This window comes from Kwoniella pini, chromosome 3 (genome assembly GCF_000512605.2).
Source record: "Kwoniella pini CBS 10737 chromosome 3, complete sequence".
In the NCBI taxonomy this organism is placed as follows: domain Eukaryota; kingdom Fungi; phylum Basidiomycota; class Tremellomycetes; order Tremellales; family Cryptococcaceae; genus Kwoniella; species Kwoniella pini.
In genome coordinates this window covers 1,182,257-1,199,925 of record NC_091718.1, presented here as the reverse complement: position 1 = coordinate 1,199,925, position 17,669 = coordinate 1,182,257, and the positions used below count along the sequence as shown (strand labels likewise).

Sequence of the window (17,669 nt, the reverse complement as noted above, 5' to 3'; positions counted from 1 at the left end):
AAATTGTCTTCATTTCGAATGAAGGCAGTCCGATCGAATGTATATTGATATGTAATTGTATTGCTGTATATATACTGATTATCAATCTAAATGTACAATGTAAATTATCCATTACAACATTATTTTCATCTCTAAATTGAATCTGATAATCACAAAATTCCCCTTTTTGAGTTTTATGCCGACTCAATCTCCTGTTCTATATCTTCTTTACGTTGTCTATTTTCTCTGAATACACAAATAAAAAGATCAATTTCTCGCCTGTTAAAAATACAATTTCAATTTTATAGATCACTCACATATCATATTCTTTCTCTTTACCATATAAAACTCTCCTCCTTAATTGTCTAATTTCTGCTTCATAATCTTCTCCAATTTCTTTTTTTTTTATATATCCACTTTCTTTTTCAGCTTTATATAAATTTTTAATTCTTTCTTGATGTTCTTTTTCTTCTATTTCAGCATTTTCTTTTAATTTTTCTGATTTCTCTTCTTCTGTTGATTCAGATGATAAATTTAATACTTTTTTAAAATGATTCATTAAAGATTTTTCACATTTTGTAAATTTAGAATATTTTGATAAACTAAATATTATCAAAAAAAAAAAATGGAAATCAAAAATCAATATTTTAAAACGTTTAGTTTTTATATTGAAAGGATTTGACATACCCCCATAATAACTAAAATATCATTTTATAAATATATATCAGCCTGCCTAGATTCTGAAAATCAAAATCAAAATTGCTTTGAATAAACTCACTAAAACACTTTTGGCCATCTTTACATGACTTAGATCTACGCCTCTTTCCTCCAATTGACCGATGAAAGATCTGAAATGCTAGATTCCCATGGACCAAGATTAGAATCGATATGTATAAATATGTATATCCATATATATACTACCCTTTTTCTACATTTTACACTCACATCTATTGAAGATCGATAATGACCACTAAGTGGATTAAGCGATTGTATGAAACCGTGTTTAACAACGATCAATCCCGCCGAAGTGACTTTACCACCTGCCAGAACTATAATTCATTATCAGCTCCGTGATGTGATCTAATAACGCTGGACTGAGAAGGCAATGACCGACAGGAAGAATGTTGGAAAGTTCCGCTTTTCTTGATACCTATGAATAGGTTGAGCTTCATATCACTAACATAAATCCAAGTATTCCGTCTATGTGAAAGCAGCCATAAGTAGAATTATTCGTTACACCGATATACATACACTTTGATCGGCCAAAAAGGAAAAACAACGAAACGTAAACGAACCTAACGGTTTTACGCAGAAGCTCTTTCCTCATACCCCCAGGGGTTAATTTCTGCTTATTCCTTACCAGCCAGCCTTTCTCTTGTTCTTTGTCCAGCCCTATATAATGTGTATCTTCATTATCGTCTAAATCTGATTCCGCCGAATAATTATCGCTTGAAAGACTATCTGTAGAAGAAGTTCCAGATGAACGTTGTTTCCATGGTGTTGTGGATGTACTTGCGTATGAATTTTTCGTATTCGAATCTTGCCCCTTTTCATCATCTGATATATTATTTTCAGGTATTATACCATTACCATTTCCAGAATCTTTCCATTTACCAGCAGCAGTATCTACTAATTCATTATTTCTTGCCCATCTAATTAATCCATCTTTATCAACTTTTATTAAATAATTTAATCTTTTTTCAGCAGAAAGATAAATTATACGTTCTTTTTCTAATCTTTCTCTAGGCATTTCTTCTAAATTTAAATATTTTCCTTCACCTCTATCTAACCATCTAAAAAAATTATCACAAGTTGTTTCATCTTCTTTCCATTTTTTAAAATAATATTTCATATTACTTCCATAACGATGTTTACCATCTATCATTTCTAACCAATGTTGTTGTTCTAAAGATTTACTATTAAAAGGTAAAATTTCATTTTCATCCCTTTGTTTTTTATTATTTATGCTTATAGGTATAGATAAACTTCCTAAAAAAGTAGCTTTACGTTGTTTTTTTATCTTATCTGATAATTCATTATAAGGTATTTCTTCTGTAAGATGAATAGGTGGATTATAGATTCCTTCACCTTTTTCAAGTCTTGAAGCTGCATGAACTGCTCTTCTCCATCTAGATTTAACATCATTTTTATTATCTAATTGACCTTCAGTATAAGTTGCTTCTCCTGTTTGTTTGATTAGATCATCCCATCTTGCATCTCTTTTTAATCTCATTCGTTTTACTCGTTGTCTATCCGAATGACCTCTATAATATTTTTGTATCACTATAGCTGCTTTTTTTCGCCTTTCAAGCTCATCCGGATTATCGATCCCTAATTGCTTATACTCTCGCCGTATAGCGTCATCTTCAATTGACCCTTTGTCATTGGATATCGGTGCACCGAGAGTAAAAGCGGACTTGACTATATCTAATTTTTTGAGCTTTGACGAAGATGATTCGCAATTCGCTTCTTCATGTTCGTTTGATCCGGTCGTACGGGTATCTTCTGTCGAAGCATCATGATGTTCGTTCATCATGATGACGATCAGGAGAGGACCTGCAAGCCGAGATACTAGTATTGATGGGAAATGGGTGTAAAGGATACCTGGTGTATCAGTTGAATAAGAGGTTTTCAATCATCTAGCTGGGTGTATACATTGAAAATCGAAGAAAGGAAACCAAGTTCGAAGTAGGCAGTCCTTCATATATTGAGAAGTACAAGCGGATTTGGTTCCATCTAGTTATCGGAATTCTAAATCTATTGTGATACCATGATTGATCATACACCGTACTAATGAAGCGTAATTTTCATTTATTGATGATGTTTACATTTGAAATGTACGTAAACCATCATGTTTAAAACATCAACTTTTATCAAATCTCGTTCCTGAATCAGTAATATTGACAAGATATGACGAATCATCTTACCCTTCTTGTTAGGAATTGTTTTATCTATCTCCTCATTCTATGTCGTCTCTTATAACATGATACGCGGTATAGATGCATGAGTGTATATACAGTATACAATCCATTTACACATGCTTGCTCATAAGTCTCATAGACTTATTACACATGCTTGCCTGTGCTTGCTCATGAGTCTGGTAAAGTGACACCTACCCCAAGCTAGTACCTATGTCAGATGTTTCTGCGAGTTAATCGATACTCGCATCTGACCAGTCATACTGAATAACAAATCGTGGCAAGATTGTCAAAGATGTAATGGGAATACATCGATCAGCCTAACATTAATATCTATATAGTAATAAAAATCGGAAAAACGTCCATATAAAGTATGTGAATAAGTTAATTATTAGATGAATACGCGGAATGTTATCAAAAATACGGGTATAGGGTGGAGCTCTTTCTACTCCACGCATTTATACGACTAATGAAATGAAATGCAGAGTTATCTGATGTTGATCTTGTTCTTATTGAGACTGCTGTGGGTACTGTTGGAATTGTGCTTGATGTTGTTGAGTTTGTGGAATTCTAGCCATTTCTTCGTCGGAAGTAACTTTTGATAATCTACCTTTTTCTCCTGGAAACCAAGTTGGTAAGGAAATACCAATGAGTAAAACAAATGCGAAGCTGATTAATCCGAAGTCAGCATCGTAGGTCAGGTACAAGTTTATGGGCTGTTTTGAGTGGACTTACAATTCAAAGGTCATTTGTAATATCCAAAATGCAGCTCTTGATCTTACCGCATCATTGGGGTTATTACTGAATGTTTGAACCAATCGATAAACCGATACAATAGTCAAACAAGCAGCTACAGTCATAATATAGATAGTTCCTCTGAGATCGATTGGATATTGGTAATGTGTCAGAATAGCTGCCAAAGCAATGACAATCACAGCAACTGTATTACGGGGAAGACGAAAAGTCGTCAACACCGATGATCCGATGTGCAATACTGACTGGAAAACTGTACTAACCAAAAGATATGACTGTACTGGTCTGCCTCAAGTGTTTGACAGTGTCCAATTTAGACGGATTATCGATTGCACTTGAGATCATCACTGATCCACCGAGAGCGGTTGCAATAGCCACCAGAATCAGAATCTTTATCAGCCTATATAACAATCTCAGCGTTAATCCGAATGCTCTCTCAATGTAACATCCAGAAAAACTTACCAACTGAGTCTAAGTATCCATCCTGGCTGCTCTTGCTTAGGCATATGCGAAGCGACTTGAGTTTTCCAACATTCCGAGACGGGATCAATCAGGAATAAGAATCCAATTGATACTAGAACAAGCTCGGCAACTGTATAATTGATTATCCATCAGTATATGCCATGAGTAGGTGATAGACCATTCTAACTCACTCAATAAACCTGCTCCGTAAGTGTTCTTGGACATATACGCTCGGATTACCAACATCCCTATTCTACAAGCTTGGAATATTGTTGGTCTTATCAGAAGGGTAGTTCTGTCTGATTTCCGGAACCATCGCCAGAGTAAGACTGGTACTGTTAGGGCGTACTGATATTAAATTATCAGTCAAGATGTATGAGGGGAATTGAGTCGAGATTAAGAAGATACTTACGAGAATGAGAAATACTATAGACGGGGCTAAATCAGCTGAAGTTGGAAATCCACCAGTGAAGTTTATATTGGAAATCGCCTTGTAAGCTGGGTCTGTAGCTGTAGAAGACATCTTGATGTATAGTTTTTATTCAAGTGTCAAGTTTGGATTAGTGTAGTGAGTTCACTTGTATTCGAAAGATTTGTCAAGACGAGGTTAGCTCGATGAAGATGGGTGTCGTCGGATACAGATGAACACTTCTCAAGCCACTGCCGGCTGCCCTTTATATATCTTTCACATTGTCAGGATTGTTGAACCCCCCTCTTCCATTCATTATGAATATCGGTACCGAAACTTCAATCGAAACTAATTTGCTGTGTCCTTTCATGGATCCAGGAGTTATCGGTAGCATTTTCGCTACCAATGATTTTCGATTACTTTTTTACTTTCTATTTTTAACTTTTTTAGATTGTTATCGCGTTTCCAAATCTCCCTAATTAAGCTTAGCACAGCTAAAATGATTACAGGGCCTAAAATCCCGCTACCGATACTGGAACCGTGAACTTATAACACGGTGTCGCCACATGGTTCTGTTGTTGAATCCTTATTTCCTTACCCCATTTTCTGATCCTTCTGTTTTTAACTGCTTGTGTCAATCGGTTTCATCCCATTTGGCTTGGCAGAGACAGATAACAATCAATTCTAAGGGGGAAAAGCTTTTGCTTCGAGATGATATAGTCTTTGTGTTTTCAAAGGAATCAACTCTTGTCCGGTCGGACATCCCCTCAGAAGAATATGCTATGACAAACCCCCATTTTTGGACGAATGATGCTAGATAGCTGATCGGGTGAGACCGATGAAAGTCGTGGAGGAAATTTTATTAAAATATAGAATCGAAAGTAGCTAAATGACCCTTGCGCACGATCACTACAATTTTGATCATGCTACAGTCGAACCGCAAAACCCATCCCTTTTGAAAATAGTCTTTATTGCTACAGTTCGGACTTCAAAATCTTATGTATCGGTTAGATCGGTCCAATCGCAATCATTCAACGAGTATGACTATATGAGTGAACGCGTCTATTTCCAAGTAGGCTTATCCGTGCCTGAAGGAATTTCCAACAATCTTGAAATCTTGGAAAACAATTTATTGTCTATCTATCTTATTTTCCAACCCAATTAATGATGGTGTCAAGAGATCAAAATCACACGGATAACAGATTATATATAATTAATGTATCATTTATCATTATTCTTTTCCCCTTTTACTTGTCTTTCCAAGTAAATCACCATACATAATTAGTCGTTAGTGGTTACGATTAAAGTAAGGGATAGTCAAAATGTCTATTCACCTTATCAAACGATCTAGCCGATTAACATTATTGGCTAGATCATCCTCATCCTCTTCACGAGTATTTTCATCATCCGCGTATCTCCTTCGACCTCATGCTACTTCCCCTACACATTCATCCACTACTGCTGTACAACCTCATCCTAATCCACCATCGACTTCTTTCCACCCTGAAAAAAGCTCTATCTTCACTCCACTAGATACCTTTCTTCGTCGTCATAATGGTCCCCGTGCGTCTGATGTTGAATCCATGCTTTCAACTCTTGGATACAAATCTATGGATGCGTTCATCGATGACACTATCCCTCAAGCAATTAGAGTAGATAAGCTGTCAGACAAGGAAAGTAGTAAAACTGGTATCAGACCTTTTAGCGAGTTGGAATTGGCACGAAGGGTAGAGGAGGTAGCTGGCTTGAACAAGCCAATGAAAAGTTATATCGGTATGGGGTGAGTCGATCTACTTTTCGTCGGGATGTTGAATCGCAGCAAATTATATGTTGACGGTATCTTGCTCAGCTATCACAACGCAATCGTTCCTCCTGTCATTCAACGAAATGTAAGTGAGATGATAGCTAATTAATACCAGATGTCCTCATGCGGCCGATTGACATCTGTGATATCCAGGTTCTCGAGAATCCAGCCTGGTACACTGCGTACACCCCTTACTCCCCTGAACAATCCCAAGGCCGACTCGAATCGCTTATCAATTTCCAAACTGTCACTACCACTCTCACTGGCCTCCCTATTGCCAACGCATCACTTTTAGATGAAGCTACCGCCGCAGGTGAAGCTATGGCTATGTGTCTTGCAAATGTTCCCAAGAACAAACTAGCAAAGGGCAAGAAATCATTCTTGGTTTCACCTTCAGTAGCTCCGCAAACTATCGCTGTTCTGCAAACTAGAGCCAGTGGATTTGGTATTGAGCTCATAATAGCTGAGAGCAACGAAAGCTTCCTCAAGGAAATTGAGCAATTAGGAGAAGATAAATTAATGGGTGCATTGGTCCAATACCCCGATGTCAATGGTGCTATAGGAGACTGGGCAGAAATTGCTGCTAAAGTCAAAAGCTTAGGAGCCAAGACGGTAGTCACTACTGATTTATTGGCCCTGACCATGCTCAAACCTCCCGGAGAATGGGGTGCAGATATTGTTTGCGGTAATTCTCAACGATTCGGTGAGCTCCCTTTATCTGTCTCCTCTTCTAGATATACGTTCAAAAGCTAATTGCGTATTCGACAAACAGGTGTGCCTGTCGGTTACGGTGGGCCTCATGCCGCCTTCTTCGCTTGTACCGACGATTTGAAGAGAAAGATGCCTGGACGATTAGTTGGTTTGAGTAAGGATTCTCGAGGTGCCCCTGCATATCGATTGGCTTTACAAAGTAAGCCATGATCTGAGAGTAAACATGCGAGCGTACCGCTGATTGGTGTTTGTCTGAAGCTCGAGAACAACATATCAGGCGAGAAAAAGCCACCTCCAACGTTTGTACCGCGTGAGTTTTCCTCTCCACGCCACGAGGACACGTTGTGCAAGTACTGACTCCTCCTTGTAGTCAAGCTCTTCTCGCCAACATGACCGCCATGTACGCAGTTTATCACGGTCCAGAAGGTCTTAGGCAGATTGCTGGCAAAGTACACTCCCTTACCCGAATACTTTCTGAATCCCTCGCAGCCCTTGGGTTCGCCGTCGTCAACAAGACATTCTTTGACACTCTGACGATTGACGTGGCTTCTGCCGGATTTTCCGCTACACAAGTCCACGCAGAATCCGTCAAATCATCTATCAACTTCCGACAAATTGACGACAAGACAATCGGCGTAACTCTTGACGAGAGTGTTGGTCCACTTGATTTAACGGATATCGTCAACGTCTTCTACCGAGTCAAAGGGCAAAAAGAAATCCAACCTGGGCAACTTCAAGAATTAGCTTCCAAACTCGAATTAACATCTGAATCTGTCAAATCGCCGATATCTCATCATGCCAGAACTTCTGACTTTATGACTCAACCTGTATTCAACAAACATCATTCCGAAACCCATATGCTCAGGTACATGATGCACCTTCAGGAGAAAGACTATTCTTTGGTACATGGTATGATCCCCTTAGGATCATGTACCATGAAACTTAACTCTACATCTTCCATGGTTCCACTTTCTCGAAAAGAATTCGGTGGTATTCACCCATTCGCACCTAAAGATCAAGTCAAAGGATACGAAGTGCTCATCAAAGAATTGGAGGAAGATTTGTCTTTGGTTACAGGTTATGACGCTACTTCGGTCCAACCTAATTCGGGAGCATCAGGTGAATATGCAGGACTGAAAGTGATTCAAGCATACCATGAATCCCAAGGGCAAGGACATCGAGATGTTTGCCTTATCCCTCTTTCAGCACATGGTACCAACCCTGCTTCTGCGGCGATGATAGGATACAAGGTCGTTCCCATTAAAGCACTAGATGACGGTTCTCTTGATCTTAAAGACTTGAAAGAGAAAGCGGAGAAACATAAGGATAATTTGGCGGCTTTCATGGTAACCTACCCATCTACCTTTGGTGTATTTGAAGAAGGTATCGAAGAGGCCAACAAAATCGTACATGATAACGGTGGTCAAGTCTATGTTGACGGTGCCAATTGTAACTCCTTAGTCGGATTGACCTCTCTCGGTAGAGTAGGAGGTGATGTCAGTCACACCAACTTGCACAAGACTTTCTCAATTCCTCATGGTGGTGGTGGTCCAGGAGTAGGACCAATTTCAGTCAAATCTCATCTTGCACCTTTCTTACCTACACACCCTATCATTACAACTGGAGGTTCAAAAGCTATCCCAGCAGTATCAGCCGCACCATACGGTTCAGCAAGTATAAATACAATCTCATGGGCATATATAAAAATGTTAGGTGGTGAAGGTTTAACAGAAGTTTCTAAAATCGCTTTACTCAATGCAAATTATATTGCTGAAAGATTGAGACCTTATTATAATGTTAGATTTTCAAATAAAAATGGAAGAGTAGCTCATGAATGTTTAGTCGATTTGGGAGAATTTGAAAAATCAGCTGGATTAAAAGTATCTGATTTTTCAAAAAGATTACAAGATTATTCTTTCCATCCTCCAACTGCACAATGGCCAATAAGTACTTGTTGGTTAATTGAACCTACTGAAAGTGAATCAAAAGCAGAACTTGATCGGTAAGTGTAATTGTCCCTTTCATTTTGCTCAATTTACTAATATAACTCTCGTTCATTTCATCATTTATAGATTCATCGATGCACTTATATCCATTAGAAAAGAAGTAGATGAAATTACTTCAGGAGAACAACCCAAAGATAATAATGTATTTAAGAATGCTCCTCATCCTTTAAATATTTTGGTTGATGATAAATGGGATAAACCTTATTCAAGAGAAAAAGCTGTTTTCCCAGTACCTGCTTTAAGAAAAACTAAGTTCTGGCCTAGCGTAGGCAGAGTAGATGATGGTGAGTAAACAAACCTCTTTCAAAAACTCATTATGAAATTTTTTAAAAAAATAATCAAATGACTAATTACTTGATTTGGTATTTATTATATTAGCTGCTGGAGATCTTAATTTAATTTGTGAATGTGGTTCAGTAGAAGAATACGCATAATCTCCTTTTTATAAACCTTCAACGGGTCTTTTTACCTTTTTAAACTTTCTTTTATTCGATTCCCTCTCATCAGGCTTTTCTTAATCGGTAGGTTTACATCGAAATATATCATAATAATATTGATACCCTTAAAATATTGTATACAACGTTCAACCTTTAAATACCCATTAAAATAAAAAATAGACGAATTGTATAGCAATTCAACTTTGCATTTCCATTTTAATTGATTGTCATCAATCAAATAATCAAACATATTTGTATATAAGATTACCTAAATCTAAAATATGCATATTTAATCGATATAATATGAATTTGTACCATTTACAATTCAAAAGTATGTGCTCAAATATCAACTTGTATTATTTAAAACAAACAAATATAAAGATAATAACCTTGACTAAAATAAGAGATGATCAATAAACAAAAATTTTACCAATCTTCTTCAATTTCTTCTCTTTTCCATCCATCACTTTCACTTTCCCAATCATCATCTTCTTCTTCATTATCATTATCGTCATTATCATTATCATTATCATCAGCGTTACTATTATTATTATTAAAATTATCTTTTTGATTATAATGAAATTTATCAATTAAATCATTTTCAATTTTAAAATTATCATCTTTTAATCTACTTTGACCTGTAAATTCAATATTTTGACCTTTTTTAAAAGCTTTTAATTCAGAAGAAGCAATTAAAGGATTAAAAATAGCTTTTATTTTTAATTCTTTTAATTTTTCTTTATTTTTAAAAGCTTTTGTTTTAATTTTTTTTATTTTAAAAGGTGAAGAATTTATTGATAATAATTTAATTGATGGAATTTGAATTTCTTTATTTTCATCATCATCATCATCAGAAGAAAAAGTAATTATTGAATTTAATTGATCATTTCTTTCTTTTTCTTCTTGAATATCAATTAATTCATCTTGATTTTCTTTTTCAAATTCATGCTCATAATTTTCAATTTGATATTGACTTTTATTATCATCAGAACCAGAATCATCTGATATGAAATTATTTCGTTTTTTTATTTGACGCCTAGTAGGTACAATTCGTATTTGTCCAATTCCGTCTTCATCATCATCATCATCGTTTAGATTCAGAACTTTATCTCTCCTTCTTTGAGATGTTGAAGGCGTCTTCGCAGGTGATTTAGGTAAATCGAGTCTAGGTACAGTCTCTTCCAGCGAAGGTACTTCTTCGGTTGATGGTGTATATTTTAATACCGGAGGTGATTCGACCTGTATAGATGGTACATCTTTATCAACTGGCGAGTTCATCTTATCTTCTTTCTGTACGAGTGTTTTAGATGATGTAGCTGATTTAGCCGTTCTGTTGAAGAAACTCGCAATTCCATTCTGTTTGACATCCTTTTGATCATCTTTTACTTTACTACTCGACACCTTTTCATTAATACGAGTCTTAGTGTTGAGACTGGATCCATTGATCGGTATTCTACTATGCGCAAGTTCGTTTCGGCGAACTTCAGCTTCCCTAAAAAGACTTGTAAATCCCTTACCCTGTCCAAGGGGTTTCATAGGTGATGGACCTAATTCATCTTCTTCTTCATCTTCTAAATTCTCTTCATCAAAAATTCCTCTTGTAGGATCAAAATATCGTTCTTCCTCTATCGCTGTAATTTCTAAAGGTTCTTCACTTTTACCTTGACCTCTTCTACGTTTTGGCAATTTTTCTTTAAGTGGAGTATCATCAACTTGTTCACCTTTTAATCTTTTTCTAGCTCTAGTTCTAGGTGTTATTTCAGAAATAACATTATTCCTTTCTTTTATTTTACTTAATGAATTTGCTTCTAACACTTCTTTAAGCTTTTTGGGAGATGAAGCGTGTATAAATGGGGATGAGAATGATTTTTCCCTTTGTAAACCATTTGAAGTTGGGAAAGGTGATTTAGATGGTGAAGAAGTTGTAAATGGATTTATTGGGTTAGGATCATGTATAGGTCCAATGTATCCTTTTTTCTTTGGTGTAGAGAATAATGTCCTTGAAGTGGATGTTATAGATGAAGTAGAGGGTTGTGGGGGAGAAGAATTTGACAAAATCGATTTTGATGCCTTTCGTTTCAGCGACTTCTCCGTCACTTCGCTTCCGTTAGTTGCGGATGATCCATTACTAATTGATCTTGATGGTCCAGCTTGGGAATTACCAAACGATAATCCGTTAACCCGCCTTGCAGGTGGTGTAGGCGTAGTCGGGTATTCTGAGATTTGAACATTTCGAGGTGTTGATCGGTATTGCGAAGATGAAGATGAAGATGGAGCTGCTGTTGATGAGGAAGGTAATTGTAAGGAATGAGATGAGAGCCGTCGACTAGAAGAAGACGAGGAATGTTGGGATGATGCAGTAGCTTTGGTAAGTTTACGATATAAGGCATATTGCGATGCTAATATCGATAAAGGAACCAAATAAAGAAAAGATTAGCATTGATTGTGTAGGATGATGCGGGGACGGGCCCTTCAGGGCCCTTCAGAGGTCGCAGTTTACAGAACGAAAGACATTCATGAAGGTCTTATGCATTGATCTTATGCATCCGTCGAGAACAAATCATCGTAATTCAAAGCTCACCTATATCACTTTTATCGCTCTTGATATCTTCTTTTTCAGGATTTCTACCTTCTCTCGCTCGAAATGATTTCTCCCATGCCTTGACACTTGCTTTGACAGTGGCTAAATCCATCTTGCTTTTTTTAGATGAGTCTCCTGCCTTGCTGTATCAGAATCTCTGTACGCTCAAGAACAGTTGACCAAGGTGTCGATGCCGCGATAATTGGATGACGCTTAAAGAAGATTGGATCAGAACAATTCAAAAAACGCGATATTTAGAAATGATTGACGCGTAAACCAGTCAATTAAATCGTATTCATGAAATTGTAATGAACATTACGATATGTTATCTCGGGGATTATATTGGTTATCCTAATCATCATTCTGCCTGATATTTCCTTTTCTTTCTTTTGGTCTACCTGATTTTATTTGATTTTATCGGGAGATGATCGATCATAATTTCTGATTTTTTGGCTTGATGCTAGTATTTCTCTTTTACCGTTCTCAAATGAAATGATGCGTACGTTATCATAGATCATCGTAATTATATTATCGTTCCAAGAGAGATCGATCAAATCATTTTCAGCAATACATATCAATACCACACAAAATTCATAACAAGTCTGAAGCGGGCATACTTCAACAGCCAGACTAACTCATACAGTTTCATACAGTAATTGATATTGATATATTACTACTCATCATAAAAAATCATAACTATCACAATGAGCATACGAACAACTTCAATTTTACCTCTCCTCTCTTCTCGATCTTCAATCCCTTTACATCCCTTATGTATTCGATATTTTTCAACAACTTCTTCGATATTATCAGCTACAGAACCTGCTCGACCACCTCATAAACACATTGCGAATCCTAAATTTGTAACAGATCGACCAGTTAAATTAACTCATAAACCAGTTTTCCCAGCACCTCATAATCCGTTCGCACCACCTCCAGCTCAAAAAACTTACAATGATTTAACATTGAGACTACTAAGAAGGGTTAATAAACTTTTGGGATATAATAGACGAAGAAGAACAACTGCCAGGGAAACTGGTAGAATGATGAAAGGAATTGTTGAAGCTGTTGAAGCCGATAATGAATTTTGGTATGGAGGTGAGTTACATATTTCTTCGTTGATTGGAGTCGTCAAAGCAAAATTGATTAATCCAATACATCGTACTAATACTGATAACTTTCTTTTCTTTTTCCACATAGAATGTGATTTACCAAGAACATTTCATACATTTTTCACAATTCATTATCTTTACGTTTTAATTACTTTAATTAGATTAAGATCATTACCAAATTATATACCTAATCCATTATCTCCTTTACCTCAATCAGCTTATCCTGGATTACCTGGAACAACAACACCAATTAAAAAACCTTCAATAATTGATACATTAGATAATTTTGGTTGTTATTTTAGTAGAATAAAACAACATGATTATAGATATCAACAAACTTTATTAACACATTATTTTAATATTGTTGAAAATGAAATTAGATTAATGTTAGGTGTTGAAATTACAAGAGAAGGTGAAACAATGAAAAGATTAAGAGAATATCAAGAAAGAGGAAATTTTGCAAAAATTTCATTAGATTATGTTTTAAGTTTAACAAATTCTTCTGAAAATACTTCTGAAAATTCTTCTGAAAATGAAAATTTGGAAAAAAAAAAAGATAAAGAATTATCTGATTGTGAATTATCAAGTTTTATTTGGAGATTTATTTTTGCAAGAAGAGGTACAGGTAAAAATTTATTAGGTGAATTAATTTATCCTGAAAATGAAAATATGAAAAAAGATAAAGAATTAGAAATGTCTGAACAAATTGAATTAATTGTTAAATTTATAAGAAGAGAATTAAATAGATTAGATCAAATTTCTGATAGAGATATAATTGCTGGTAATGTTGGTATTTTTGGTAAAGTAAGACAATAAATATGACGTAGAATCATATTTAATGCATTAATCGATTGATAATATACTCAATTTCCAAATGTATACAACGTTTTGCTCGTAAAATGAATGATGCATGAATATTTGCGAGTATTATGTGTACATGATTGGGTATGATTGCTATGATATGATTGAACGTTGAATCACTTGCGGTTTAGAAGACGACTGGGTCTGCCGGGAATCGAAGACATCTCCCAGACTCCCAAGCGATGTTTGAACCCGTATGATTTCTTTGCATTACAACCTACGCTCATACCTTTACCTTGCCCATTTCAAGATTCTCCATTCTAACCACCTCACCATCATCCGCTATGATCTTATACCGTACTATCAATACAAGAGCAGGATCAGCGATGTTTGATCAATGTAAGAGGATGTTAACAACTTGCCTATCCTCCAAGCGCCTTGTTCTTGTGGACGTATAGAAGTGAAATAAACCGTTCCCGCACCTGTGACATTCGTGATGAGATCAGCCACATGCACGTATGATCAATTCGATTTTTTTAGATTAAAAGTCACATTTATCTCCTTTCACTCTAAAGCTTAGATCGACTCTACCTTGCATCAAGTTGATCTGACAAAGCATAATTAGTTTACTTCAAACTTCAGATGAGAATTTCAAGAAGAAATTAGCTTACAGTACCAGATATCCAAGGTTGACGTAAGGCTATCCAACGAATCCAGCAGATTAATATTTTGATAAATTTTGGAATAATTGACAAACTACTAAATTACTTACCCCACCAATTTTCCACTAATCTCACATTTTCCCCTAATACAGCTATAGCTTCTTTTGAATTCCTCAATTGGAAGGTTACTTGTCGTAAAACAGATGAAGATAGACGTTCTAATAAGTGTTCAATAAGGATAATCAGCTAACATTCTTATTACGTGGCTACATTGCTTTGACCAGCGTTCGATGTGAGGGATTTCTGAATTTTCCACAAATTACGGATTTTCGGTTAATACAATATACATACCTGCATTTGTAGCGTGAAGCAAGAATAAACCCCATCCAAGACCCAGCAATCCAAGAGCGATGACTGTTATTAGTATTTTAAGAGGTCAGCTACTACTAAATCATTTATTATAATCTTCATGGGCTCACCATAAGGTAGCTTATTCTGTTACATCGATTGACCATTAATTGAAAATTCAATATTCATGTTCAGAAATTCAAAAGGCTCACAGTTATTTTTGGTAAATCTTTATCACCTGGACGTTCATATATTAATCTAGGTCTACTTGGTCCTTTAAAAGCTTCTTCATTATTTTTTGGTAATTCTCCTTCTTTTTTTGATTGTTGGTTATTAAATGGTCTTTGATATCCTGATGAAGGAGGTGGCATACCTCTAGAAGTTTCAGGAGAATCATAAGTTGTCCTTGGATTTGATTTTGAAGAGAACACAGTTGATTCATTTTGATTTCGAACTGAATTAGAATTATATCGTATTGTTAGAGTTATAGGTATAGGAATAGGACGTATGATAGAATGACGGGATAGAGGATGAAGAGATCGAAGGGGAATTATGGGTCGCATTTTGTTATATTATTTTGCTGGCTCGATAAGTACAGTACGTATACTGCTTACTCTCTATGTCGTATAGTCAGCTGCAATTGTATGTGTCGAGGAACTACTATTTGATTGCCCTAAGGAGATACTGGAATATGATTATGGTTGACTATCGCCATATATATTGGATCGAATACACGAATAATACTTTACTCCGGCTTTCTTTGAATAACTTTACAACCGGAGCCACTAGTAACCTTACCTATTGATTTTCGGATTAAACGTACAACTTGGAAAGAGTGAAGATCTTTATTTAGGTTATCCATTTTAGTGTGAGCGTGTTAAAATAAATATTAAAACATTACTTACAATATTACGTATACGTGTGGGATCAACGCGTTGGAGTAAAGTAATGAAACTGAAAAATCAAAAGATGACTTTGATTAGTTAAACCAATTATCTATTCATTGTAAAAGCATAACGAAGTGACTTGTAACAAGCTATATCCAAAATGAGTGCTCAAGATTTTGAATTTGAACCTATTGGTGAGTCGTTGTAGCTCTTTTCTAAGTCGAACCTAGAATTCGAACGCTGATCTACTCATGTTAGACCTACCTGAAAATATCGAGAGGGAACTCGAAATCGGTATGTCCATATCAAAATCCCGATTGGCATTATGAGAAAATCTCTCATCAATTGACTGAGATTCTGAACTGATAATCTGATCACTTGATTGCAGAGGAGGGAAATAAGAATGTCCGACATAATCGATTTTACGTTCAAGAAACTGAAACTTATCTTAACCATTTGAGACCTCGAGTAAAAGGAATTGAGCAATTCTGGTTAACTACATTGGTTCGTTGCTCTCTCGAATTCTCCATCAAGCAGTACATATAATTGCTCAGTTGATTGGATGACTGGTATTTAAGCTAAATGGCTGATATGATATTAATTTAGCTAAATCATACTCAAATCGCTGCTGCTGCTACTTCAAAAGAAGATCAACATGCTTTATCATTCCTCGAAGACGTTGAGTTGGTACAAGATGTTAACGATTTCAGGCCATTCGAATTGAAATTTGTGAGTGTTCTTGAAGCGCAAAAGGTCTATACACTTCAGTAAGATGGCAGTGTAAGGTATGAGGATCGTCGTAGACCATCGAAGTGGACAGATGAAGTGGAGGCCAAAATGTAGGAAGCGGCGGTGAGAGCAGAATGTACAGTACACAGCGTGGGGCGAGGTGAGAAAGGGTAGATGTCGTAGAGCCTAAACATAATACCCTTATTGACCATTTCAACGAATCATGTAGCATTTCAAAGAGAATCCTTATTTCAGCAATACTGTCTTATCGAAAAAATACTCTCTTCCCAAAGGAGTCGAACCTGCCCCAAAGGACGGAAGCGTGACAGACGAATTAAGGAAATTCGAAGGTACAGATGATCTAGTTCCTGGGGTGAGTCATTGCCTTTTTTCGTCATACAGACTGACCTAAATTGGTAATCAACAAAGAGCTGACCTGAGCGTTCTTTTAGAGCGTCAAAATTGATTGGAAATCTGATGAAGTCAATTTACCCAAGAAACAACCTCGGGTAGTTCAACGTGCAGATGACGATGAAGATGAAGATGGATTTGAAGGCGATTTAGGATCTTTCTTCATTTTCTTCGAAACTGATGAAGACGTTTTACAAGTGAGTTCAGGCTATGCAAGACTTATGACTCAAAGTCGATTACAACTCAGATTTTATCTTACAAGTGACAAGATACTGATAACTTATCATTTTCATATAGCTCGGAGATGCGATCCGATCTGAAATTTTACCAGACGCTTTTGCTTATTTCCAAGATCGAGGAGATAGTTCACCAGGACAAGAATTTGGATTAGATAGTGATGAAGAAGATGATGAATTAGATGAAGATAGTGATGATGATGAAAATGCAGAAATTGATTTGGAAGATGAAGAAGATGAAAAACCAAAGAAAAAGAGAAAGTTTGGTAAAAATGGTGGTGGTGGTGGTAAGTGTTGTGATCATTGTTAATTTCATTACGATGTGCAGCACAAATGTGAAGGTATTGAAGCAGCGTCATGACGGTAGTGTAATTGAATTACAAGATAACGGCAAGGTGATCAAGGCAAGAAGCGTAATTGTTT

General features: G+C 36.2%; 7 protein-coding genes across 7 annotated transcripts; 3 read left to right on the top strand and 4 right to left on the bottom strand.

Annotated features, from left to right (window-relative positions):
• Nucleotides 1-173: 173 nt before the first annotated feature.
• I206_102640 (uncharacterized protein) lies at nucleotides 174-2,512 on the bottom strand (the record flags this gene model as incomplete). The annotated part of the gene is made up of 7 exons (XM_019154747.2): nucleotides 174-225; nucleotides 297-581; nucleotides 667-677; nucleotides 758-835; nucleotides 925-1,028; nucleotides 1,094-1,179; nucleotides 1,275-2,512. 7 exons carry the CDS (start codon nucleotides 2,510-2,512, stop codon nucleotides 174-176), a joined length of 1,854 nt encoding a protein of 617 aa, XP_019012150.2.
• Nucleotides 2,513-3,406: 894 nt separating this feature from the next.
• On the bottom strand, nucleotides 3,407-4,635 carry I206_102639 (uncharacterized protein; the record flags this gene model as incomplete). Its single annotated transcript, XM_019154746.1, has 6 exons — nucleotides 3,407-3,566; nucleotides 3,633-3,837; nucleotides 3,914-4,050; nucleotides 4,113-4,242; nucleotides 4,304-4,460; nucleotides 4,525-4,635. 6 exons carry the CDS (start codon nucleotides 4,633-4,635, stop codon nucleotides 3,407-3,409), a joined length of 900 nt encoding a protein of 299 aa, XP_019012149.1.
• A 1,208-nt stretch (nucleotides 4,636-5,843) lies between these two features.
• I206_102638 (glycine dehydrogenase) lies at nucleotides 5,844-9,476 on the top strand (the record flags this gene model as incomplete). Its single annotated transcript, XM_019154745.1, has 8 exons — nucleotides 5,844-6,301; nucleotides 6,371-6,410; nucleotides 6,479-7,028; nucleotides 7,098-7,235; nucleotides 7,295-7,346; nucleotides 7,407-9,038; nucleotides 9,109-9,326; nucleotides 9,421-9,476. The coding sequence occupies 8 exons, from the start codon at nucleotides 5,844-5,846 to the stop codon at nucleotides 9,474-9,476; spliced, it is 3,144 nt and encodes a 1,047-aa protein (XP_019012148.1).
• Nucleotides 9,477-9,905: 429 nt separating this feature from the next.
• Nucleotides 9,906-12,172, bottom strand: I206_102637 (uncharacterized protein; the record flags this gene model as incomplete). The annotated part of the gene is made up of 2 exons (XM_019154744.1): nucleotides 9,906-11,878; nucleotides 12,061-12,172. 2 exons carry the CDS (start codon nucleotides 12,170-12,172, stop codon nucleotides 9,906-9,908), a joined length of 2,085 nt encoding a protein of 694 aa, XP_019012147.1.
• Nucleotides 12,173-12,764: 592 nt separating this feature from the next.
• Nucleotides 12,765-13,988, top strand: I206_102636 (uncharacterized protein; the record flags this gene model as incomplete). The annotated part of the gene is made up of 2 exons (XM_019154743.1): nucleotides 12,765-13,158; nucleotides 13,261-13,988. 2 exons carry the CDS (start codon nucleotides 12,765-12,767, stop codon nucleotides 13,986-13,988), a joined length of 1,122 nt encoding a protein of 373 aa, XP_019012146.1.
• A 268-nt stretch (nucleotides 13,989-14,256) lies between these two features.
• Nucleotides 14,257-15,546, bottom strand: I206_102635 (uncharacterized protein; the record flags this gene model as incomplete). Its single annotated transcript, XM_019154742.2, has 8 exons — nucleotides 14,257-14,333; nucleotides 14,396-14,455; nucleotides 14,526-14,580; nucleotides 14,645-14,673; nucleotides 14,746-14,853; nucleotides 14,987-15,049; nucleotides 15,115-15,130; nucleotides 15,196-15,546. 8 exons carry the CDS (start codon nucleotides 15,544-15,546, stop codon nucleotides 14,257-14,259), a joined length of 759 nt encoding a protein of 252 aa, XP_019012145.2.
• A 484-nt stretch (nucleotides 15,547-16,030) lies between these two features.
• Nucleotides 16,031-17,556, top strand: I206_102634 (uncharacterized protein; the record flags this gene model as incomplete). Its single annotated transcript, XM_019154741.2, has 7 exons — nucleotides 16,031-16,064; nucleotides 16,129-16,164; nucleotides 16,259-16,374; nucleotides 16,477-16,599; nucleotides 16,829-16,972; nucleotides 17,052-17,207; nucleotides 17,308-17,556. 7 exons carry the CDS (start codon nucleotides 16,031-16,033, stop codon nucleotides 17,554-17,556), a joined length of 858 nt encoding a protein of 285 aa, XP_019012144.2.
• Between the last annotated feature and the right edge of the window lie 113 nt (nucleotides 17,557-17,669).